Source organism: Mustela nivalis, assembly GCF_964662115.1.
Source record: "Mustela nivalis genome assembly, chromosome: 7".
In the NCBI taxonomy this organism is placed as follows: Eukaryota; Metazoa; Chordata; class Mammalia; order Carnivora; family Mustelidae; genus Mustela; species Mustela nivalis.
This window is the reverse complement of record NC_139026.1, coordinates 103,047,229-103,073,240: the sequence shown is the minus strand read 5'-3', so window position 1 is coordinate 103,073,240 and position 26,012 is coordinate 103,047,229. Positions and strand designations below refer to the sequence as shown.

At 38.1% G+C, this 26,012-nt stretch overlaps 1 protein-coding gene, 1 long non-coding RNA gene and 1 pseudogene across 4 annotated transcripts; 1 reads left to right on the top strand and 2 right to left on the bottom strand.

Annotated features, from left to right (window-relative positions):
* Positions 1 to 7,723: 7,723 nt before the first annotated feature.
* Positions 7,724 to 16,135, bottom strand: LOC309870341 (vomeronasal type-2 receptor 26-like; annotated as a pseudogene). Its single transcript has 3 exons — positions 16,038 to 16,135; positions 8,153 to 8,255; positions 7,724 to 7,983 (listed from the first exon to the last, which is right to left on the bottom strand). The product of its transcript is annotated as a vomeronasal type-2 receptor 26-like (transcript).
* A 2,311-nt stretch (positions 16,136 to 18,446) lies between these two features.
* On the top strand, positions 18,447 to 23,441 carry LOC309870408 (C-type lectin domain family 4 member E-like). 2 transcript variants are annotated; one of them, XM_082742565.1, is made up of 6 exons: positions 18,447 to 18,685; positions 19,494 to 19,586; positions 20,209 to 20,298; positions 21,006 to 21,157; positions 21,780 to 21,895; positions 23,107 to 23,441. In XM_082742565.1, the coding sequence occupies exons 1-6, from the start codon at positions 18,649 to 18,651 to the stop codon at positions 23,255 to 23,257; spliced, it is 639 nt and encodes a 212-aa protein (XP_082598691.1). In that variant the 5' UTR covers positions 18,447 to 18,648; the 3' UTR covers positions 23,258 to 23,441. The 2 variants fall into 2 exon arrangements, with proteins under 2 accessions (XP_082598691.1, XP_082598692.1); XM_082742566.1 differs by lacking the exon at positions 18,447 to 18,685 and adding an exon at positions 18,866 to 19,088.
* Positions 23,146 to 25,817, bottom strand: LOC309870413. The gene is made up of 2 exons (XR_014314567.1): positions 24,130 to 25,817; positions 23,146 to 23,913 (listed from the first exon to the last, which is right to left on the bottom strand). It is a non-coding gene; the product is annotated as an uncharacterized lncRNA (long non-coding RNA).
* Positions 25,818 to 26,012: the final 195 nt, after the last annotated feature.

The window sequence follows — 26,012 nt, the reverse complement described above, 5'->3', positions numbered from 1 at the left end:
CATTTTCTAAATCATCAGAGGAAAAATATTTTAACAGAACTAATTTGGAATTATTTATCTATATTATTATTTCCCATTCTAGAAGGAGATGGAGAGCGTAGATCTCTATGGTAATAATCTTGTTTCAGAAATATTTAAGGAAGACAATGTTGCTTCATACAGCCTTGTCAAGTGAAAAGAAAGTGTGAGGGAGAGGTAATGTTTCTGTTAATATCTCAGCCATGATTTTGGTCCAGATGTTTTATTTCCTATGCTGGCCCTATTTAATTAGTAGCAGATTCAGGATCGTCACAGATATGAGTCTGCCAAACCATCACGATGAAACCATTACACCGTATAGTTGTTTTAGCTGTTCCAGTTATTTTTTTCTTCTTCTCTAAGGGTTATCATGTGCTCTCCTCACAAATAAAATCTGTTCATCTGGGAGAAATGGCAGCATGCTGTGTTTGCTCATGTTTACCTTTGAAATTATTTTTCCTTAAGCGATGGTGGATTTTCTAGATGTTTTATGTAAACTTGAAATTGAGTAATAAAATGGTAAAATAAACCAACAACAACAACAAAAGCCCCAACACAATGGGTTGAACAATTGTTCCACATAAAATATTGAATTGTTGGGTGGAAGTTTGTCGAACCAAGACTGAAGTGTTCAGGTCTTGGTGTTACAGAAGAAAAGCAGACACATTTGGTTTGAGAATAGAACTCTAAGTAAGGACTCTAGCTAACCATTTCTCTATAATTTATTTTACTTTGCTGAAACAAGCTTTGATTTCTCCCCCACCCTACCCTGCTTCCTTTTTTTTTTTTTTTTAACAATCTTGCCCATCAAGTCCTCAAAGCCCATTTCAACTATTTCCAAGGGAGTATTGGATGTGCCAGAAATTTAAATCTATTACTAAAGTTGTAATTTGATTTTACTACTGATGAAATACAAAAACTAAAAATCAAAAAGTACATCCTCACTGTCGACAAAAATAAAAAGAAAAAAATTATTTTAAATGTTCATAAAGTCATTGGCAGTAATGTCTGTAGCCTCTCACTAAAATTTCACCTTGCATGTTCTGATGGCTTGGGAACATCTACGGAAAGTGCTCTATTACACTGATTTTTTTTTTTCCTCACTGTAGTCCTCTACAAAATGTCATTTTACATGTGTATCTTAGTTCCCATAAAACTTCATTCTTTCCTGAGATACATATAGTGATGTAGCTTTTTAAATACAGTGAATATTATTAAGACTTCAGATTGTCATTGATATAAAGCAAGTTCATTTACTTTTTAAATTCTGTTCACACCTGAAGATTTAATTTCCACTCATTCTTAAAATGGTTAAAATAGTGTATGATTTTCCAAAACTTATACTTTGCTTTTTATTCTCAGTGTGTGCACAATTCACAAATTGTATAAAGAAGATGTATTCTCTGCCATCAATTGTCTGTCTGTGTATCAGACAGGGTCCTCTAAGGAACCCTGAGATTTATTAGAAGGAGTTGGTTCATGCAGTTGTGGAGTAGTCTTTGATCTGCAAGTTGGAGACCCAGGAAATCTGGTGGTGTCCACGTCCAAAGGTTTGAGAATCAGGGGAGCTGATGGTGTTAAGTCTCAGTCAAGGGCAGGAGAAGAAAAACATCTCAGCTCAGCAATCAGACAGAAAGGGGCCACCTTCTCCTTTCCTCTGCCTTTTGTTCTATTCAGGTCCTCAACAAATTGGACAACACCCACCCACACTGGTGAAGGCAATCTGGTTTGCTACAACCACTGATTCAAAGCCTAATGTCATTGGGGAAAACTCTCACAGACACACCCAGAAATAATGTTTCACTAAATATCTGGGTATTCCCTGATGTAATGAAATTGACACATAAAATGAACTATCACACCTGTTTATACTCATATTACACAAAACCACTATTTGGATTCCTTTTGCCTTTGACAGTAATACTGTCCTGGCGCGTATCTCTTCTCTCCTTATCCCCTCCAGACTATTTAGAGTGACTTTTTTTTTAATATTTTATGTATTTATTTAACAGAAAGAGAGAGCGCAAGTAGGCAGAGCGGCAGGCAGAGGGAGAGGGAGAAGCGGGCTCCCCATTGAGCAGGGAACCCGATGCAGGACTCAATACCAGGACCCTGCGATCGTGACCTCAGCTGAAGACAGAGGCTTTAACCCAATGAGCCACCCAGGCACCCCTAAAGACTTTATTTATTTATTTGTCATAGAGAGAGAGCCCAAGCAGGGGGAGCATCAGGCAGAGGAGAAGCAGGTTCCCTGCTAAGCAAGGAGCCTCATGCGGAACTCAATCCCAGGACCCTGGGATTATGACCTGAGCCAAAGACAGACGCTTAACCACTGAGACACCCAGGCGTCCCTTTTTTCTTTATTCTTAAAAGCTCTTTATATTTGTTTATCTGTTATATGTTACAAATATTTCTCTTATTTTCTCATTTGTCTTTTGTCAATGCATATAGTGTTTTTATAGGTTATGTAGTATCTGGATTTTGAGTTGTAATTAGTCACAGTTAAGTTCTCAGATTTGGGTTAAATAAAAAAAACTTCAGCTGTGTATTCTTGTATTTGTATGGTTTTATTTTTTTATGTTCAGATTTCTCTTCTATTTGGAACCTATGCTGGTATTTGACATAGGGACCCAATTTCACTATTTTTCTGAATGCCTAGTTAGTTTTTCCCATTGTATTGATTTAAAAGTCCATTTTGGGATGGTGCTTTTATATTTGTAAGTATTTGTATTTGTTTCTGAATTTTTGTTTATTCCATTCTTCTGTGTGTCTCCTTTTGTGCCCATACCACAGTGTTTTAAATACAGAGGTTTTATAATGTGCTTTCATATCTGAAAGGACTATTTCCATTTTATGGTTCTTTTCTTTTCTTTGTATGTTTTTAAAATATCATGTGTACTCTAGTATATTTTTTGCAATATGAATTTCAGAGTTACCTTTTTTTTTGTTTGTTTAAAAAATTATGCTATTTATGTTAGGACTGTGCTAAATTTCTATGTTAATTCAAGAAAATTGACGTCTGGGCACCTGCATGTCTCAGTCAGTTAAGAATCTGCCTTCCACTCAGGTCATGATTTCAAGGTCCTGGGATCAAGCCCTGCGTAGGGCTCCCTGCTTAGTGGTGAGTCTGCCTCTTGCTCATCCTCTGCTCTTCACCCTCGGTCCTCTACCCCTGCTTGTGCGCTTTCTCTCAAATAGATAAAATCTTAAAAAAAAAAAAAAAAAACCTGACATCCACAGACAAGGGATATCGTTCCATTTGTTCACGTCCACTTCCAGAAGTGTGCTAAAGTCTTTCTCACATGGTTTCTTCACATATCTCATTATGTTGATTTCCAGGAATTATTATCTTACCTGTAGCTATTATAAATAGAGTTTTCTCTTCTGTCTGGTTGTGTTTGTATACACATTGATTTTGTATGCTCGTTTTCTCTTCTACTCATTTTTTAAATTTATTTCATTGTTTGCATCCTTGATTGTTTTAGATGTTTCAGGTATATTACCATATCATCTGCTATTAGAGATAGTTTTGTATCTTCTTTTCCATTTGCTAGATTTCTAGTTATTTTCCTTTAAAAAAAAATGCACTGGCCCATACCTCCAATACAATACTAAGGAGTAATGGAAATAAGTGAGTCTCTTGCCTTGTTCTTGACATTAGTGGGAATGTCATAGTGTCTCCCCACTAAGAGAGAAGCTGGCTTTAGAGATAACCAGGCTGCACTTCCCCAAGTGTTTGTGTGAAGAATGGATATTAAATTTTGTCAAGATCCTTAAATAAAGAAAGGCAATTTCTGAAGATAAATAATTTTTCTCTTTGATGAAAACCAGAAAATAGAGCTTAAGGGACATTGAAAGATATAGAAAGTATAGAAAAAATAGAGGTTAAGAGGCATAGAATAAGACTATTATATATCTCTAAGGAGAGGAGATAGAGACTAGGGGAAACAAAATACTTTCTTAAACGTCTGGGAATTTTCCTAAAATAGTAAAAGTCACTCTACATATTTAGAAAGACCAGAATATCCCAGACATGATTAAAAAAAGAAATCCAACGCTTAGTGATGTCATTGTGAAGTTATTGTATTTCAAAGAAAAGCGGAAGTAAAATCACAATTTCATTATGAATCAGGGAATTATAAGACAAAATGAAATACCACTTCATAATCTCAAAGTGACAAAATTAACAGTCTGACAATGACCAAGGTTTGGTAAAAGTGTGGAACAGTGGGAGTTTATATAAGCAGCTGTTGAAAGTTCATATATAGAATTTAGAAATAGAATTTAGGAAGCAATTTGATACTTCTTAACAAAGAAATCCCCTATGACACAGAAATTCCACTTCTAGAGAAATAGTACCTATATAAACAGATTTTCACAAGAATAGAGGAATAAAATAGAATAGAAGAAACAGCACCATTTGCTGCTATTCTTACACAGCAATATACAATATGCAGTCAGGACAAAGAATGAACTAAAACTATATCACATATGACTATGCATATAAATCCTTAAAACAGGCTTTTGAAATATAGCAAATTACAGAAGAACATATACAATATGATACATTTATATAAAGTTGAAAAGCAGTAAAAATTCAACAAGGTACTACCTTGGGATGGAAAACTGTTTTCAAACAAAGCCAGGAAATGATGAACACAAAATTTAGAGTAGCGCTTCCCTCTAGAGAACGGCAGGGGGCAGAATGTGGTTGGGGAAAGGATACCCAGGGACTGAAGTCCTTCATAGGTACTGATATAGATATATATAAAAACAAAAACAAATATATATATGGATTGTATTTATGTATTTGAGACAGAGGGAGACAGAGTGAGCACAAGTTGGGGGGAGGGGCAGAGGGGGAGGAAGAAGCAGAGAGCCCATGAGGGGCTTGATTCCAGCACCCTGGGTTCATGACCTCAGCCAAAGGCAGATGCTTAACCAATGGAGCCACCCAGGAGCCCTGGTACTAATACTTTTTTAGCAACATGGTCATAAAAAGGCTTTTATGGAATGAAAATTTTTTAAACAGTACTTGGACATTATCTATACTTTTAAGTGTACTATGTTACAGAATAATAAATTTAGATATTTTGTAAAGAACCATTGGATGATGAGGTATTCTGCATTCATCATGACTCAATTGCTGCACGGTGTACCCCCTTACAGTCCATTTCATTTGGACTGTACATTTTGGTTTGAAATGTACATTTGGTTTGAAATACATATTTGATAATGGGAGGCCCGGTTGTCTCAGTCGGTTAAGTGTCCTTCATTTCAAGTCATGATCCTGGGCTTTTGGGATCAAGCCCCACATGGGGCTCCCTGCTCATTGGGGAGTCTGCTTCACTCTCTCCCACTCCCCCTGCTTGTGCGCTCGCTCTCTCTCTCTCTCTCTCTCTCTCTGTCAAATAAATAAGTAAAATCTAAAAAAAAAAAAAAAAGAAAGAAATACATATTTGATATCCATTTAAATACTTGGTTAGGCTCCCTCAAGAGGGTTAAAATATTTCTACCATTTATATGGGAATGTTTCTGAAGACATTTATTCCTTCTATCAATTCCTTACAATTCAGTTCTTGATATGCAACCCCAAGACAGAAAGATTTGCTCTAGAAAACGTGACCTTACTTTGTCATAATTGTGCTGATCTTCCATTTTTTTTTTAAAATAAGCTTATCCCTTCTTAAGCTGTAAGTTCCACTGAATAGATGCATAATATAGCTGTAGAAACTTTCCAACACAACTTCTACAATACCATCTTTTCCATTATCATTGGGTAATAAACTGAGTATAATTTGCTTTATTCATGTCAAAGCAGATTCTAATGGAATATTCTTTCCCTTTGCTACAGATTTATGACCAAATAGAAGCAACTCAGTGCAGTATAACCAAAGTGGTAAACCTATCTTAATTTTAGTTATAAATCTATTTTGTGAGCACCTGGGTGGCTCAGTCAATTGAACATCTGACTTGATTTCAGCTCTGGCCATGATCTCAGGGTTGTGAGATCAAGCCCTGTGTTGGGCTCCCTGTTCAGTGGGGCTTTTGCTTGAGATTCTCTCTCTCCCTCTGCCCCCCCCAAATATATACATAAATCTTTTTAAAAAATAAATCTATTTTATTACAGAAAGAAAAAAGATAGGTGGCAACTGAGAATGGAGTTAAGCTAAGAATACCTTTAAGGCAACGTTCCTTCATCTGATAGTTGTACTGTGTTCAATATTACGTGCAAGCACAATTCCTCTCAAGCTCCAGAACTTTGAATGACATATAACTCCTGCTCTAAAAACAAAACAAAACAAGACAAGACAAAAAATAAAAAACATTTACCTGATGCAGTAACTTACGAGAATCCTTTATTTCCAATGCTTTTATTTCTTGGCGGATGGCCTCCGCGCCTCAGCAGAGACCCTGACTACCATAGCAAACTCTAGCTTAAGCTCCAGAAATCAAGAATGTGGCACTCATCTGTATGTACACGCAGATGTTGACCTGGCAACTGAGGAGAGCTAACTGAGGAGGACAGGTCTCTTACTGGACAATCAGAAATGGTCTGTGAAGAAGAATTCCCTTGCCAGAGAAAAATAATTAACTGAAAACTCCATCTCTCAGAGAGAACTGTTCTATAGTTCATCCAGGTGCTTTTATTTATAGTTGTTAATCTTACATTCCTGGATCAAAACCTCATTTCTTAATTCACATATAATCCCTTACATATCTCACTACTGGAAAATATAGTTTAAGAAATTGTAAGGGAGGGGTGCCTGGGTCGCTCAGTGGGTTAAAGCCTCGGCCCTCAGCTCATGTCATGATCCCAGGGTCCTGGGATCGAGCCCTTTATCGGGCTCTCTGCTCGACAGCAAGCCTGCTTCCTCCTCTCTCTCTCTCTCTACCTGCCTCTATGCCTACTTGTGATCTCTGTCAAATAAATAAAATCTTTAGGAAAAAAAAAAAGAAATTGTAAGGGATATCGGATATCAGTAGGGAGAAGAGGAAAGAAAAGATGTTTGAAAGTTCTGAGTATATTCAAAAACAACCTTTCCCATAAAGGACGGTCTTCTCTCTCTCAGTCGGTCAAGCTTCCCCACTTCCATGTTGGAGGGACATGCAGTAAGCACTGTCTGTTTCCCTCACTTTTCTCCCTAGTCTTGGATCCATATGGACATATGAAAGCCCATTTAAACTGCCCAAAGTTCAAATTTCATCTTGTTTTGGGTTTATGAATAGTTTAATGAGGGACAACTAGACATCACTAGCTTTCTACCCCCGAACTTAAAATGCCTTAAAATTTAATTTTTATTGAAATAAGAAGAAAATGATAGTTAACATAAAGGAAGCATATTTTGAGTACCCATTATATTTTCACATGGATGATTTTACTTAATTGTCACCCTAACCCTTGTTCACCTGCCACATGTTGCTTAAAGAGGAGAAAGATGTGTGCAATTCAAAGGAATGTTAATTGGATACACCGGAAGTCAGAGTCAGCCAGTAGAGGTGTTGAAATTGAACGTTGCTCTATCTGACCACAGAGCTTTTTTCACCATGGCCTGCTGCCCACAGGGATGATGGTGTCATTCCATTAAAAAACAACTGTCATTGTTTTGATGAAACGCATTTATTTCATGCCACACTTTGGAATCTTTATTTCCATATTACTGTTCATTTTGTGTCAATAGTGTCACTTAAAAACGTATTCCTTTTACTTTTGGAAAGAAGATATACAAGTTATTTTCCTTGAATCCCTACCCAATCTTAGTAGGATCACATATCACTTGGGAAGAAATACACAACCCAGTAAACCAGCACTGGAAGCCCAGATTGAAAAGGTTTGCAAAGCTGCCACAGCTCTGCCTTTGGTGCTCAGATAGGTGGGTATGGAAGAAATCCACACACTACAGAAAATCAGCATGTTGAATGTGATCATTTGGGGCTTACTGAAACTGTCTGGTATCCATTTTGCTTTGTTTTGTTTTGAGAAGGAGACAGAGATAACTAGAGAGAACACAAGTGGGGAGGAGAGGGAGAAGCAGGCTCCCCACTAAGCTGGAAACCTGACATGGGGCCCCATCCCAGGACCCTAGCCCAAGGCAGATGCTTAACCAACTGAGCCACCCAAGTGCCCCAAAACTGTCTGGTAGCCTGATAGCCAGAAAAGCAATAGTCAAGCTCAGAAGTGCTAGAGAGCCCCAGTTACACCCAGAACACAGTAGAAGGCAGTGGTGGATCCCTTGCTGCATTTTACCAAATTGATTGTGTGTCAATGGTAGGGAAAGAGGGAGCAGTTCCCAGCCAGATTATGCAGACAAGTACTTGAGCGAGGGAGCCACTGTGGACTAGAGCAATTGAGAATTGGTTCACCAACCACATTTGGAGAGTTTCCTGGTTTTATGGCTTTGAAGGCTACAACCACTATGAAGAGTTTTGCTAACACAGCAGAAATGACTATAGAAAATATAACTCCAAATAACATTTATCTCAGTGCGAAGGTGAGCAGGAGAGGCCCACCAGTACAAGTCAAAGAGCAGAAGAAGCAAAACATTGAGGAAACAAAGAGGATATAACGGAGATTTCAGTTACTTCCTCCGACAATGGGTGTGTCTCCATATTGGATAAACAGTCCTAAAATCATAGTAGTAACAACATAAAAACTAATGGCCAAAAGACTGGAACAGCTCCTGGATCTTCATGGGACCAAAAAAAAAGTCATAATTTTGGGGAGGCACTGATTTCTCTGTTTATTTGGATGTGCGTCTTCAGGACACCTGATACTTCATGCACATTTGAAAGGGATACAGTCAGATTTATTATAGCTTTTCAGTCATTCCCCAAATATATGTGTAAAGCAAATATATCTGGAACAGAACCATATTTGAATTCTGAAGTAAATATACCCAATTATATTCATGAGCTCATAACACTGGAAAAAAAAAAAAAAAAAGACCTTCCTTAACAGGAGAGAAATCATCTGTTACATGTTTGAATCCAAAATATCCAGAAAGAATGAGTTGGATTAAACAACTAGAGAGCAAAAATTTAAAAGTAAAGTGAAAGTGAGGGAAAAACACAGACCATATAAAAAGTGTATTTGATAATGTATGAAAGGAAGAGGAAAGACATTCCAAGGATTTCGGGCTTTAATTAAAACCTAGGAAATAGAGTCCTGATATTTATTGAATATCTTTATTAAGGTAAGTGCTTTCTTGAAAGTTGTAATTTGGTTATGGTAGTAGTTTTACAACAGATTTAACATTGTTTAGGGCTTACAGTAAAAAATAACAATGAGAGGAAGAAACTTCGGAGATTTAAGTTTTCAAGAAATTGCAAAACAAGCATAATGAAGTGTGAAGTTTCTTCCATTAAGGTTTGGCCTCATTCACTCTGAAGAACGATTATTTTGGGCACAATTTATATTAGAAAAACAATTACAAATTCAAATGTGGGTTTGCACTCCCCCCAAAATTTTATCAAAAATATTGAGAAATATTGATCATTTTTATGCTGTTAATCTCTCTTCCAAAGGATTGATATAAACTGGCTATTTTTAAGAACAAGAACTTCTTTGTGATCATTATAGAAATTTCCTAGGTATGGCATCCACCTCCACTCATTTTCCCTCTTGTTTCTGTGTGGTTGTTTTTAAGATTTTATTTATTTATTTGACATAGAGAGATCACAAGTAGGCAGAGAAGCAGGCAGAAGGAGAGGGGGAAGCAGGGTCCCCGCTGAGCAGAGAGCATGATGTGGGGCTCCATCCCAGGACCCTGAGATCATGACCTGAGTTGAAGGCAGAGGCTTTAACCCACTGAGTACCCAGGCGCCCCTCCCTTTGTTTTTTATGTATTTTTTTAAACATGAATTCTAAGCACTTGAGATTCCGACAGAAAGAACACAAGCAGTCTAACTTCCAGTTGGAGGTAGAAGGAGCAGGAGCATTAATCATATTATTACAAGTGTGTGTGGAAATGTTTTGAGAAGCATACTGAAATGATAGCTGCTAATGAACAGCCTGTGGGCCATAGTGTCAAGTCTGAACTTTATTTTAAAAGATGTATGGAGAGCTCTTGTTGGATTTAAATTACAGAAATAATAGCAGATTTGCAGTTTTGTAAGATTTTTCCTACCACCCCCACTGCTCGTGGGTAATAAAGGAGATGGAATTTCCATTCAATGTCATTCTTTTGCCCAGTCTTACATATCCTGACATTTGAAATGTGACCCCCCCCCCAATCACTATTCGATGAGGGTATGGTACTCAATTTCTTCAATCCCCCAATGGTGACAGCCTGGTTTGCATGGCCACAGGGGAAAGCCTGGGTTAGGCCAGGTGCTGTGTCCACACAGACCAGGGAGGGCATGGTTAGAACTCTCATTCAGTGGGAGGGGGCCAATATAATCAATTTGCCAGTCCCTCACTAGGTAGAAACTCTGGCGAATGACCCCCAGCTTCTTCTGGCAGTTGCTGTGGGCTTCTTTAGATCACACAGGACACGCTGTTACTGCATTAAGCAAGTCACTGTCCTTCAAAGGCAATCCAGCCTTCCTGGCAATATGCCATCCTGGGTGTGGTGCGTCCAATCTACCATATCTACTGGAGGGTCAGGAGCTAAGGTTCACTCCTGAGCTAAGGTCTCAGCTTCTGATTGTGGCGGGGTTGGGGGTGGTGGTGGTTGATGCTGGTGCTTTCTGAACTGGGACATGGAAAACAGTGAGGGCCACTCGGGCTTTTGCAGGTGGACGCAAATGTCTTTCCCATATCCTGACCCCATAAGGGCTTATTCATAGTCAGCCACCCCTTGGCTTCCCTTTGTTCATGTGATAGGGTTAATCCCTTTAGAGCAGCATAACTATCAAGGCAAAGGGTTAAAAGCCAGGCACACGGGGATCACCACTGAGGCTGCTGTGAGCTCAGCCCACTGGCCGCTACAGTTTGTTCCTGTTTTTCCCTAGATGGTATCCATCATGGGGTTGAACGGCAACAGCAGTCCAGGTAGGCGGACTTCCCTGACTTGACCATCTGTGTACCAGGCATTGGCAGGAATTTCCCTTGCCCCCTCTTTGCAGGCTACAGGGCTGCCATAGACATGGGAGCGTGGCGATCTGGAGGAGCTACATACCCCACAAGACCTTGTAGCACCCACCTTTCTAGAGACAGTAGACTGGTGGAGAGGGGGCTCCTCTGCTACAAAGAGACCTGTCACTTATTCAAAGGAGGGGTGTAAGCAATGGCCAAGGTGGATCAATAGAACATATTCTCAACCCACCCTTTCCTTCACAGGCAGAGAAGTTCTCACCACAGTCTGCTCTTCCTTTGTGAGAGGCTCTCTCTGAAGGAACACTGTGTACACTGTTAGGAGCTGCTGTTCCCTGGGAGTGTATTGGGTTTCTGGCCCCTTCCAGAGCTGGGACCAAAAGCCGAAGGACCCTCTCCCTTTCTGTTGGCTCTGCCATGGTGCCTGACCCACAACTTCTGGAGTCACAGACACATCTAACTCAAATACGAGGCCTGCTTGGGAGATGCCCAGAGATTTGACATGCCCCGCTAGCACTTGGGCTTTCTCAAAGGCAGCTTATATATTTCCAATTCCCCATCGTACGTGTGCCCCTTCTTCACCAGGTGACATAAAGGATGAAGGGACTGTGAGACATGGGAAATAAAAGTCTCCACGACCCCAAAATCCCTACAAAGACTTGCACCTCTTTCCCATTCTTAGGGGTTGGATGGGCTTGCATCATATCGATCACAGCTTCTGGGACAACGTGCTGTCCCCAGCTGGACCTGGCTTTTACTGCCCACCTGCTTGCACTCACTGACCATTGTCCCACATTTTACCTTAAGCTCTTCTTTCCAATTTATTTCTTCAATCAGGCAAATGGAAACAGAAACCACCCCTCAGGCAAAGTCACTCTCCAGGCAAGACCTCCAGCCAGCCCAGACCACCCAGACCAGTTTGGGTGGTCTACTCATGCCTCGCAGATGAACTGTGGGGTGACCTCTGGAAAGACTGACAGTTACCTTTACTTCATTATAATACTGAAATCTCCACCCAAGGAGGACCGCAAGCCTCATTTATATAATATACAATATCTGTATGTTTCCTTAAGGTGCATGTATGGCTTTATGACCGCCTCTATACACAGTGAGAAGGTTTCCCTATTTAAATATTCTTCCAAACCCAAAATAAAAGGAACCCATTCACCCTTGCATGGGGGACCATGGCTTTGGAAGTTATTCCCTGTGATCTCATTTGCTGCAAATAAAGTTTCCATTGCGCAACAAACAACTCCGCCTGATGTATCTGACTCACTAGGAGCGAACTAACCATGGCTTGGTTATAATGGGTCTTACTTAACCAGGAGACCTGCAAAGGTTTACAGTGTTGCCTGAGCCTTGAATTTTCTGTGGGTTCCTGGCCCATCCTCTTCCTCAAAGATCCTCCAGCAAAATCTGCCGAATGTCCTACAGCAGAAGCCTGTCTTCCCATGTTAACATTGTATTGTCAATGTCATTATTGGAATTCTTTGACTTGTGTGTGATCATTGTTCATAAACCCACACCAGTAGTCATCTTATTTAATCAATGTCAGTACAGCCTTTGCGTCAGTTTGGATTCATTGTTAATGTTCACAAATTTATTTAAGTTTAATCAAGCAGCAGATATATAACAAATTGAATTTAAAAATCTCTACCTGTAAAAAATTTAAAAAAAAAAAATCCCTACCTGATCTATTTGTTAAAACTCCTTTCAGTGCTATGAAATACAAATCTATGTATATTATCAAGAATGAAGTGCTACAATGATGGTTTTGAAAAAGCGGTTAATTTGTATACAAAGTCAAATATCAAGAATTTCATTTAAAAATAATTTCACATATGAATTAAACAATTCACACATTTTTATTGAGCTGTAATTTACATATAGCATTGTATCATTTGAAGGTATACAACATGTTGACTTGATACATTTATATATTACAATATGATTAACACTGTAGCATTAGCTAACACCTTTATCACATCATATAATTATTATTTCTTTTATGTGGTGGGTAGAAGTAAGATCTGGTCCCTTAGCAGCTTGGAAGTTTATCTAATTAATTATCTACTATAATTATCTAATTGATTATTATCTAATTGAATATTAGATATTATCTAATTATCTAATGGGTTATCTAATGAATTTATCTAATGAATATTATCTAATGAATATTAAATAGTTATTTAAAAGTTCTTTTTAAAAAATGTTTATGGCTTTAAATTGTGACTTTATTTCTTACATCTTAATACATGGAGCATGTCCTTCAACCTCTCCATCTTAGCTCAGTTTACTCATCATTAAAATGAGATTAATAGTAGGACCTCATTATTGATTGTTATGATCATTGAATGAGATTTGTGTAAACAGCTTAACCCAATGAGTTACATATACTAAATAACAAATGACTGATACAGTCAGAGGGTGGTTGTAGAGGTATTTCTTACACCACTCTTCTTTTTCCTACTTGAATTGCTATGATGAGGAACAGGTAATATCTATCCCAAGCATATTGCTCACGTTCCATTAATTATTTGGGAAGATGTAATGTAAGCATACAAACTTGCAACAAATAGAGAAGTAGCTCCTAAAAAAGCAAATAATAAAAAAAATTACTCCTGAAGACTTAATGCCGAGCATGTGGAGATTTTAGTCAACAATATTATATTATAAAATAAACTTCCAAGCTGCTAAGAGACCAGATCTTTCTTTTACTTACCACACAAAAGAAATAATAATTATATGATGTGATAAAGGTATTAGCTAATGCTACAGTGTTAATCATATTGCAGTATATAAATGTATCAAGTCAACATGTTGTATATCAATTCATACAATGCTATATGTAAATCATAGCTCAAAAAAATTTATGAATTGTTTAATTCATATGTGAAATTATAGATGTGTAGAGAATATGCATTTCCCATTGCTCTACTTTGTAAATTCAGAGAAAAGGCTGTCGGAATTCTATGACTGCTGTTTAAATCCAGGGTTTGTTGCCTTTTGATGATGGGCTATGTAAAGATCGCTTTATTTTCTCAACTGCTTTTGGAGGAAAATGTACTCCTTACTAAGGAGGCAGGAAATAGGAAAAAACAGCACTACCCACTGAAATGAGAGATATGGGTCTTAGACCTTGCTCTGCCACTCAATATTTACATGATCTCCAGCAAATAATCTCTTATTTGGAACCCAGTACCTTGTTTGTGATGAATGTATTAAATTAGATCATTGCGTTGAACTTTAACATTCTTCCCCATTCCCGGTGTATCTACCTTTCTCTTGCAAATATCATAGAGCTCGCAGACCAAATTTTCTCAAACATTAAAAGCCACTGTTGATTAGAAACAGATGGAAAAAATGATAATTGAATTTGAGTTAAGAAATAACACTTTTCTTTATTGAGATGTATGAGAAGAATGAGGACATTATCAACGTATCAAAGATGGTTCAGTGGGGAGGTTCTACTGCCAGAGGTAAGAGATTTGATTTTCAGCTGCAAAATACAGTGAGAGCTGACTGAAGCTTAAAGCAGAATTTTTAGAACCAAAGGCAATAGCATCAAATTGCATGAGCCTAGGAGAAAAGCAGATGAATAACTTGTTCTTGTCCCACAAATAGATTTCACTAGGACTTCAATGAAAGATGCTTGCTTCTTTCGTGGGCTTTACATGCTATTCCTGTGACTTAGCTCATCTCTGACTGAGTCCTCAATAGACCGCATAGCTCCCTCTTCCCAGTCTGCTCCAAACAGATCCAAACTGGAAGGGAGGGCAGGCTACAGCCAAACTTAACTGAGGGCTTAGAACCTGCAAGTCAACTAATTCCCTAAGGAATGTGCATTCTGATCGAATCATCATCACAGCCACCATTTCAAATAGTTTTTTTTCTTTTTTTTATTTAATTTTATCTTTTTTCAGTGTTCCAAAATTCATTGTTTATGCACCACACCCAGTGCTCCATACAATCCTTGCCCTCCTTAATACCCAACACCAGGCTCACCCAACCCCCCACTCCCCTCCCCTCCAAAACCCTTAGTTTGTTTCTCAGAGTCCACAGTCTCTCATGGTTTGTCTCCCCCTCTGATTTTCCCCAACTCACTTCTCCTCTCCATCTCCCAGTGTCCTCCATGTTATTCCTTATGCTCCACAAGTAAGTGAGACCATATGACCATTGACTCTTTCTGCTTGACTTATTTCACTCAGCATAATCTCTGAGTGAAATAAGTTAAACAGAGAGATTATATCCTTACCATCTCTGTTTTAAAGCTCTTTGTTTGTAAATTATAAAATAAATAGGGAAATTCGTAGTCACCACAAGTATTTAAAAAGAGTGCAGGGCACCTGGATGGCTCAGTTGGTTAAGCATCTGACTGGGTTATGACACAGGTCATGAACTCAGGTCCTGGGATGGAGCCTGGTGTTGGGCTCTGCACTCAATGTGGAGTCTGCTTCAGATTCTCTCTCTCCCATTCCCTGTCCCTCCGGCTCATGCTCTCTCTTCCTCTAAAATAAATAAATAAATCTAAAGAAAAAAAAAAAAAAAGAGTACAATGTCTGGAGAGCTTTAATAAAATTATTCACAAAAATTTAAACAATATGCTTCACATTTATAAAATTTGAGATAATAATATAAATGTAACAGAAGTTAATTACAGCATAATTTAAATCTTTGCAGAATACCTCTGTTAGATGTAATGATGTTTAAAAATGAGCTAAATCGTTTGTTTTGGTATTTAACTTCCATTTAGGCGACCAGTCTTTGAGGTTAAATTCGACATGGAAATTTTTCACATCTTACATGAGTAAATTAACAGCAGAATATCAGTTTTGGCACCTTGAAATTTCATGGGGAAGAAAAATTTCAGAATATCACTCAACAAAATTCATGGAAAATCATATTGGATACCAAAAGAAATTCTTATTGTTGTTCAGGAGTAGGAATAAGAAGGGATTCGAGAAGAGTAAATATGCAAAAATACCCTGTTCTGTATTCTCCCATGGTGAGGACAAAGTCTGTATGACAGAACAGCAGCATGCTGATCCCAAGAGCCATGTACCAGCTGCTCTGTGCGGCCATTCATGCTCCCAAATGTAACGTCATTGTGTTACATTTATCTAAGCTTTTGATATTTAAATGCAATGAAAATTGCCTTCAGAGAAAATTTTATATTTATGGTTATAGCCTGGAAAGTTGGTCTATGATGAAAACTCAAGCCAAATAATGATTTTTAACATTTGGTTTGTGTCATTGAACCAAAAAGTGTGCACCTGCTAATGTGTATAAAGGTAGCCATTACCTCATGTGTTGAGGAAGGAAAAAGTAGAAATTAGCTGTGCCTGTTTTATAAATTACAGAAAAGTTTAAACAATAGTTAAGAAGATAGATACCCAAATATGTTGATGAATATAAAAGTAATTTTTAAAACATAAAAGTGTTGCAGGTATGATCTTACTTAACTAAAAACGAATAAGCACTATGTTATATAAACATGACTTACATAAGTTTGGAGAATGTCTCAAGGTATATGCAAGAAATCATTAAACAGGGTGGACTTTAAATCTTTTTTTTTTTTTTTTTTTAATTTTTCTGAGTGAGAGAGAGAGACAGTGCACATGAGCATAAGCAGGTGGAGTGGCAGGCAGAGGGAGAGGGAGAGAGAGAAGCAGGATCCCTGCTGAGCAAGGAGCCTAATGTGGGACTCGGCCCTAGGACTCTAGGATCCTTACCCGAGCAAAAGACAGATGCTTAACTGACTGGGCCACCCAAGCACTCCAAGTATGGTTGACTTTAGAAGAGTTAGGATGGATGGGAGGTCTTTTACTTGCCACATTCTTCTTATATTGTTAACCATAAAAATACTAGTTTTAGGGGCACCGGGGTGGCTCAGTGGGTTAAGCCTCTGCCTTCAGCTCAAGTCATGATCTCAGGGTCCTGGGATTGAGTCCCACATCGGGGTCTCTGCTTAGCAGGAAGCCCGCTTCCCCCTCTCCCTCTGCCTGCCGCTCTGTCTACTTGTGATCTCTCTCTGCCAAATAAATAAATAAAATCTTAAAAAAACCTTCTTTCATAATTTAGAAAAAGTAATAAAATAAAGGATAAAAACATATGTATTTTGACTGATTAACATATTAATTTGTTGATTATTAATATTAGTCATTGCATATTCATAAAATTATTAACATAGAATTATTTATTGATATTAGTTATTACTGACTGATCATAATAAATAATTGACTGTAGTCATTATGATTCATCATTTAATAATTCATTTAACTCAGCCACTAGATAATTTCTTATTATTCAAAAACCATTTGCTGATAAGACCCATATTAGATATGCATATATTTTATAATATATACACGTAGAATTTTAAAGTTTTCTTTATTAAATCCACAGAACTATAAAATGGAGGATGCAGGGGAAATTGAGCAATACACTGAAACAATAAAAAGTCCCTTTGAGAACAAGGATATTTTCTAAGATGTGAAGGCTGTGACTCATTAGCATGGGGATTACCAGGTGATTTTTTTATATATGTAAATAAATAAATATTTATTTACTTACTTATTTTACTAATGCCTCCTGACACTTGGGAATTTTAATCAATAGAGACCAGTTTGATCTTAAGTATTTTTAAGGAAGGGAGTGGAACATTACTACATCTAACTAACCTTCCAGAGAAGCATTATATTTTCATGTCTAATTAAAATTACTTCTTCTGACATTCAGGTTTATTTCTCCTAATACAGGCCCTATTATAAAACAAAAATCCTCAAATAATTTGGAAAAATAGAATGAAACTACCTGCTGAGTCTCGAGGACTCCAGAAGCTGTGTTTTGACATAGGGAATGGATCTGAATTTCAAAGTAGTCATACACGTGAGGTGATTCAACTGGGGCAGACTTGTGAGATCGCCTAGGGGTAAGCACATTGATAGAAGAGATATAAACCCACAATGCAACATACACAGCACGAGAGAAATCCAGAAGCTTCAAGAGATGTAAGCGAAGGAAGTAGGAAAAAGAAAACATAAAATAGGAAAAGGAATTCACATGGCCAAGTTGTAAACACATATACAACATGCCCAGCTCTGTGCCAAGTGCAAAGACTTGGAGTCTGTCCCCTTTCCAGTTAACAAACGTGAGGTGGCAAGGACCAAAAGGAAAACCGGAAGTGCGGAGGAGGGCCCCACAAATATCAAGGGCAGACCGAAGGATGAGTGATGCCTGGAAGAAAGTAGAGACATTTTACCCACCAAAACAAAACTGTATTTTTAAGCCCCTGATGTGTCCACATGCTCAGCTCAATCTGCTGATACTTAACCACCTCACCATTTCCCCATTTAGTTGTTTCCTTAACTGAGGAGAAAGATGTGTTGCCCAGTAAAGTCCCTTGGCGTCCTTATGCAAGAAAGGAAACCCTGACTAAAACACAAAGCCACAGAACACGTTGATATTATGATGTCTTAGGGTCACACTTCCTAAAAAAAACAGAAAAAGAATCATTTTTCTTGAACCTTACCAACAAAATACTCCTGGATTCAGAAACTGACAGAGGAGAAAAAGAGAGAGGGAAAGAGAGAGAGAGAATGAATCCATCCCAACCATCTACATCACAAGGCCCAGGTAAAATTTGCAACTCTCCCTTTCTCTCAGAGATCTGTCTTTTGGGAAGAGGTGATAAATATTTTGAGGGAAGGGACAATAGAAAAGTCTCCAGTAGAACAAAAGAAGGGAGACAGAGACAGAATGCAAGAGAGGAAGCTGAGGGAGGCAGTGGTTAGGGACCGTATGTTGTACTGAGGATCGCTGGGCTGGATTCCAGGGAGAGCTGAATCAGACCGCTCTGCCCACCCTTTCCCTGTGTCGTGCTGGGCAAGGCACCTCACTTCTCTAGAACCCACTTTCCCTGTCTGTAAAATGTGTGTCTGGAGGGAGGCGGAGAGGAGCTACTAGAGGTTGGGCCGCGTTTTATCTGGTCTGATTGACAGAGAGCTTAGGAAATAAGACACCGAAAAGAGGAGAGCAGGTGAGAGATGAGAAAAACAGAGAGGATAAGAGGGAGAAATGGGAAAGACAAAAATAGGAAAAGAAGGGGAAAAAATCTGGGAAACTTAAGAAGGAAAAATTGCCCATCTCAGTTCACGAATCTTAAGATTAGCAATTCTAGGGGTTCTGAAAGATGGTTTCCAGACCAATAGCAGCCTCTGGGAACTTACTGGCTCAGTACCAAGTCTCATGAAACATTAACTCTAGAGGTGAAGTGCTTTCGTCTGTGTTTCAACACATCTTCCAAATGATTCTGATACATGCTGAAGTTTGAAACTTAATCCATATAGAACAGTGCGAGTGGAAGGAACTATGTGGTTGGGTAAGAATCTCTTTTGTAACGTGCTAGGGAAGTTTGACTATGTTTGCATATTTCTTTCTACAGAGAAAAGACGCGTGTCTTCCCAAGTTCTCTTATGGACTGTTGCTGGGGTCTCCATGCTACTGCTCAGCGCCTGTTTTATCACCAGATGTGTTGGTGAGTTCGAAAGGTCAAGTTCAATCTCCCTGGTGAATATTAGGGGTAAAATCTTTCTGGTCGCCTTTGGGTTCTCTTCCCCCTCAAAAGGTATTTCTGTTCCACTTTCTTCCCTATTTATCTCCAGGTTATTGCTCAACTAGAACCCCAACTAGAACAGAATAGTTACCACATTTCAGAGACCTCTGACACATTTTTCATGATAGACATTTTTCATCTCCTTGACGGCCTTATGTCCTTCCCTTTGCATTCATATCATTAGGGTAAACTTCTCTATGGGACCCTAACCAGAAGCATGATAAAATCGCTTTTTGGAAGAAGGGTAGGGGGGGTTGGCATAGAGAGACTAAATAAAGATGCATTTGTTTTCTCTGGGCCTTTAGACCTGAGATACAATACATTCACCTTCATAAATCAGGAAAATCATGAAATGTGAATTCCCTCTTCTTTCTTTGAGTAGGTAAATCTTATTGTCTCTCTGTGTAGAAGGACAAATAGGAAAAAAGAAAAGAGAAAAGAAAAAGAAACCATGATAATTATTGGTACTTTCATTATAAATACAAAAATGATAAAAATTTTTTTTCAAGATTAATGGACATTAACTCTGCACCTTTCCTTACAGTGACATATCGTGTCCTTCAACTCTGTGATGAGAATAAGCTCCAGCTACATGAGGCATTCATGGACTTCTCCTGCTCCAGGGATGGATTGGGTATGATAGTCCTCAAACTTGAAGATCAACATTTATATATTGACACTTTTTTAAAAGATTTTATTCATTTATTTCAGAGAGAGACAGAGAGTGCAAGCATGAACATCAGGGAGGGGCAGAAGGAGAAATAGACTCACCCCTGAGCAGAGAGCCTGATGTGGGGCTCAATCTGGAAACCTGGGCTCATGACCTGAGCCAAAGGCAGACACAAATCGACTGAACCACCCAGGGGCCCCTATATCGACACTTTTTTTTTTTTTTTTTTGCTTCTAGATTGATTTGGGGACAAGTAAAGTAATTGGATGTTGTTCTGTTTTTCAAAAAAAAAATGTAAAATCTTGCCTGTTCTATATGAGAATGCTGAGGAATTGGTAAGAAGACAGTTCTAGAACTTCAGAAATGCAATTAGCATCGAGACAGGAAATCTTGGGGACGTTATAGAAAACTTTTAGAATAAATCTGAGGTATGTCTCAACAGAACCTAGAAGAGGAAGATAATTGTCTCCAGGAATGCATTTTCTTTTCCTCACTTTCTTCCAAATGAGGTGAAGGAGAAAAAAATATATATAGATGAGGGAATTTGCAAATACTTCAGAAATTTACTCCCTATAATGCTCTTACATATACAGTTTTATTCCAAGTCTTACCAAAATGCTACATGACGCTCCTCCAGGCTAGAGCATTCATGGAAACTTCTCTCCTCCTAGGTTCAGTCAAGAATTGTTGTCCATCGAATTGGGTTCATTTTCAATCTAGCTGCTACTTCTTTTCTACTAACACCATGTCCTGGGCATCGAGTTTAAAAAACTGCTCCGACATGGGTGCTCATCTTGTTGTTATCAACACGCGGGAGGAACAGGTAGTTGGAGTGCAGCCTCCTCCAATGTCTGTGAGACCTTCTTCTTAGCATCTATCCCTTTCTCCATACGTGCATACAGCGTTGGGCCACAGCTACTATTTGTTGAATGAATGTACTGAAATGCATGCCATTTCTACTATTTCTGTAAGTCGATACTTACCCTATTTTCATCACGAGAAGAGGCTAGAGCGAAGGGATTTCTATGTTCTGTTTCTTGATTAGGAGGTTGGGGGGGGCTGGGAATTCATTTTAGAATGGCCATTACATTGATGAGCATATCATATGATTATGTCAGATATGTCAAAGGTATGACCACCATCCTTATGCTGTGATTAATAATGTTTCGTGCTGGATATATACAGTAGATTTTGCTACAAATAACAGTAGATAAACTTGAAATTAGTTATTGAGAACTTCCTTCTCTGTTAAAGATTTGATTCTATGGTATGCATATTTTTACCAAATTAAAAAGAAAATCCTCTATGATCTTACAATTTCAGAGACACTTATCATCTGTAGTCTTTGTCCTACTTTATTTCTCTTAAGAACAATTACCTTCAACATTTGTTCAAAATTGAAATAATTGGTCTATTTTTTTTTTTTTATTGTGTTGCTTCCATAGGAATTCCTTTTCTTTGCGAAACCTAAAAGGAGAGAGTTCTATATTGGACTGACAGACCAGGTGAACGAGGGTCAGTGGCAATGGGTAGATGGAACACCTTTCTCAGAATCTCTCAGGTAAATTCCTTCTTGCAGGAGAATTTTAACACTGTGTCAAATCAAAGTTAGACCATTGCTGCAGGGAGTTCACAGAACCTCCTCCTGTTCCACAAGATATCTTCGGGTCAACCCTTCATAATACGATTTGCAAGAAGACAGATGAAGGAAGCATGAGGATCTAGTGCCCCCATTTCCTGAGACTATCTGAATACAGGGGAAGTAACAGTTGAAAAAGAGAGGGTTAGAATTAAAGACTAATTCATTGGAAATGCAGCAGAGACAGAGTGAAATTCAGAGTCTTATGCCCCCAAACTAGTAAATGAGATAAAAATAATGATTTGAGAAAGTGGAGTTATGGAGTGAGAGCATGGAACCCCCTTGTTAATGTCCCTTTTCTTTTTAATAATGACCTTACTTCGTTACTGCATGGCACTTAGGAGTTTTCAAAGTTTTTATCTCATTCGTTATTTCATTTTACCTAAATTACACCTTTCTGGTATACATGGATATAATTAATCTTTACTTAGCATTTGAGGAAACTAAAGGTCAGGAAGGTTAAGGTCCATTCTAAGAGTACAGCCCAGATGCCCTGAGACTTGAGAAATTCGCTTCACTACAGCACAATACCACCACTGAAGTATGTACCTACGTGAATACAGACTCAGTATGGAATAAAGGGAACCAAAGGTAAGATGAGAAATGAGTGTGAAGGAAACAAATCCATGAGAATATCGGAGCTTTGAAGGAAACACGTCCACCAGAATATCAATAGCCACTCGTTATGGGTCGACAACCATGAGGGAGCATGACAGAATAGAAAATCAGGAGTATCCAGTTCAGCTTCATTCCTCATAAACTCTATGACTTAGACAAATGGTTTAGCTTTCCTGGGATTCATTTTCCTTATCAACAAAATGGAGATTATAGGGACACCTGGATGGCTCAGTTGGTTAAGTGTCTGCCTTCAGCTCTGGTCATGATCTTGGGGTCCTGGGGTCAGGTCTGCTTTTCCCTCTCCCTCTGCCTCTCCCCCTGCATGTGCACTTTCTCTGTCTCTGTCCAATAAATAAATAAATAATTTTTTAAATTAAAAAATAAAATGGAGATTACAATGCCTAACAAAAGTGTTGTGAAGTGATACAACACAAGTGTCATTTGCCTAGCATAGTAGGTCACTTGGCTTCTTGTAGCTGGGATTTTAAATCTCCTGCATGATTATTCTCGTTCAGCTTCTGGGATGTCGGGGAGCCCAATAATTTAGTGACAGTGGAGGACTGTGCCACCATCCGAGACTCTTCAAATCCCAGGAAAAATTGGAATGATGTGCCCTGTTTCTTCAGTATTTTTTGGATTTGTGAAATGCCAGAAATAAATGTCTAAAGCAACAGAAAAATTCTCTAAGAGCAGAAAGCACAACTTAAATGCATAAATATGGAGGCACAAGAGCATGAACATAGCTCCAACCAGAGAGAAGTGTGTGCAGCATTTAATGAGGACTCCTTAGGGACATTGGGAGGACTTCGTTGCTTTTGCTACCAATAAAAATGAGTCATTTTGAATGTTATAATTTGTGACGCTAATTGACGTGCATGTTTCTCCATATTAGTCTCAGGACTTCTCAAAACTTACCAAACAATTCTAGAACAAATGTCAGGAAAAGTATGCTCCTTTGGGCACATTTGCTTCATTTGTGAAGACTGATGGGAAAATATGGGACATTGAGCAAGTACAGAGCCCAGCAAGAAGAGGATTTTCAAAGTGACTTTGAAGCCCCTGAATTCAGGCTCTGGTCAATTTTTCTTTCTGGCTCCTGATAAGTCTATATTCTCTTCTCAACTGCATACCATTTTTACCTCTGCCCAAGCAAGTAGCTTCACTATGTTCTCCGTACAATGAGTAAGAAACTCCCTCAAGTCATGAAGCTTATCCCTGCTTCAAAGACATGTGGACTTCCCAGGTAATGGCCTTGACTATGCCTCACTAGGAAAAGGCCATGCTGAGCTTCGGCTCCAAACAGACTATGATTCAGAAAAGAACTCCCGGGGCGCCTGGGTGGCTCAGTGGGTTAAGCCGCTGCCTTCGGCTCGGGTCGTGGTCTCAGAGTTCTGGGATCGAGTCCCGCATCGGGACTGCTTTCCTCTCTCTCTCTCTACCTGCCTCTCCATCTACTTGTGATTTCTCTCTGTCAAATAAATAAATAAAATCTTTAAAAAAGAAAAAAAAAAGAAAAAAAGAAAAGAAAAGAAAAGAACTCCCTCTTCTCTTTCTTCTCTTCCACCGAATAACTGAATCTCACCTCAGTTTGTGGCTCTTGCTCAAGCTAGGGTCCAACGTCAAATTGTTTGAAGAGAACATTCAGCTTGACAATCTCCTATCTCAAGCCTATCCACTACTAGCATATTTTTTTCAGTACTGAGAAGGTTATTCAAGAATATTTAAATAACACAGTACCTTTAATAACCATGTTTCTTGCACACAGCACCATAAAAAGACCCTCAAGATTCATACATTGGAATGAATGTGTAATCATGAAATGGGAAAATTCAACTATGTAAGTGAATCTAATATATTATCTTTACTTAAAAATGTTTATTCTTCTTAGGTATAAGGGACCACGTGTGGTTTTTGAAACCAATATGCCTTTAAATCTAAAGTCATTTGACCTAAAAGTAATCCAGTACATATACTTTCTAGTTTCCTTTTTTCAAATTATAAACATCAATGAGAGACATATGGAAATACTTTTATTCACCATTGTTTCTTTGTGGCTGGCTATAATTTGTTATTTTAAATTTTATTTCAGGGGCACCTGGGTGGCTTAGTGGGTTAGGCCTCTGTCTTTGGCTCGGGTCATGATCTCAGGGTCCTGGGATCGAGCCCCGCATTAGGCTCTCTGCTCAGCGGGGTGCTGGCTTCCCCCTCTCCCTTTGCCTGCCTCTCTGCCTACTTGTGATCTCTTTCTCTCTGTCAAATAAATAAATATATAAAATCTTTAAACTTTATTTCAATATTGAAAGATATATGAAAGTATTAGTATACTTTATTCACCATATATTTATAATTTGTTATGCAATTAACTTTGTCTTCAAAGTTTGGCAAGAAAAAAAACAATCACTCAGGGTTTACTGGTTAAATATCAACAGAAACCAAGTTATTTATATTGAAAATTCTGAGGGGTACATCATCTGGTTGATTCTATTTTAAAATATATTTTTACAATAGGGCCTACAAAAATATTCAGGCACCATAAAAGCCAGAAATTTCCGAAAAATAAAAGAGTAAGCAATCATCTGTAGTCCCAAGACCATATTCCCAAAGTAAATCACTGTTAAGATGTAAATATTACCATGTGGGCCTCTAAATATTTTAAAGAAAAATCATTCTAATACATTTGGTGAAAATAATACACACTCATTATCAAAAAATTTTACTCATGTTATCATGAATATGTAAATGTTATCACAGCTGAATCTTGTACTGTATCATGATTGTGTATTATATTACATACTTTCTTAAATACATTTTGCTTTTTGTATAGCTAATATTGGCAGCATTTTTTATATCTAGTTTTCTATGTACTGATTAATAATGCATCCTTTAACTACGCAGAATTGTATATCACCTCTCAATGCATTCAGATACATTCTATCAGTCCCATATTTTTAAGAGGAAAAAAACTCCTCTTGGAACTGTGTTTCTTTTCTGATCTGAACTGGGATTGTTCTTATGGTTTCTTTCATAGCCATTATTTTGTTGATTTTTATTATACAAAGGAAATATTTTATCACTTAAAGGTTATTTCAGATTATGATATACCAATATAATGAAACACTATTTAGTTATTTGGAACAAGGTATAAAACGTTTCCCAAACTATATTTTTAAGTAAAAAATGCAAGATGATTACCCAAAACCACAAATAATCCAATTAAAAAATAAGCAGAAGATTAAGAGTCACTTATGGTTTGTCTCCCTCCCAATCCCATCTTCTTTCATTTATTCTTCTCATACCCACTTAAGCCCCCATGTTGCATCACCACTTCCTCATATCAGGGAGATCATATGATAGTTGTCTTTCTCCGCTTGACTTATTTCGCTAAGCATGATACGCTCTAGTTCCATCCATGTTGTCGCAA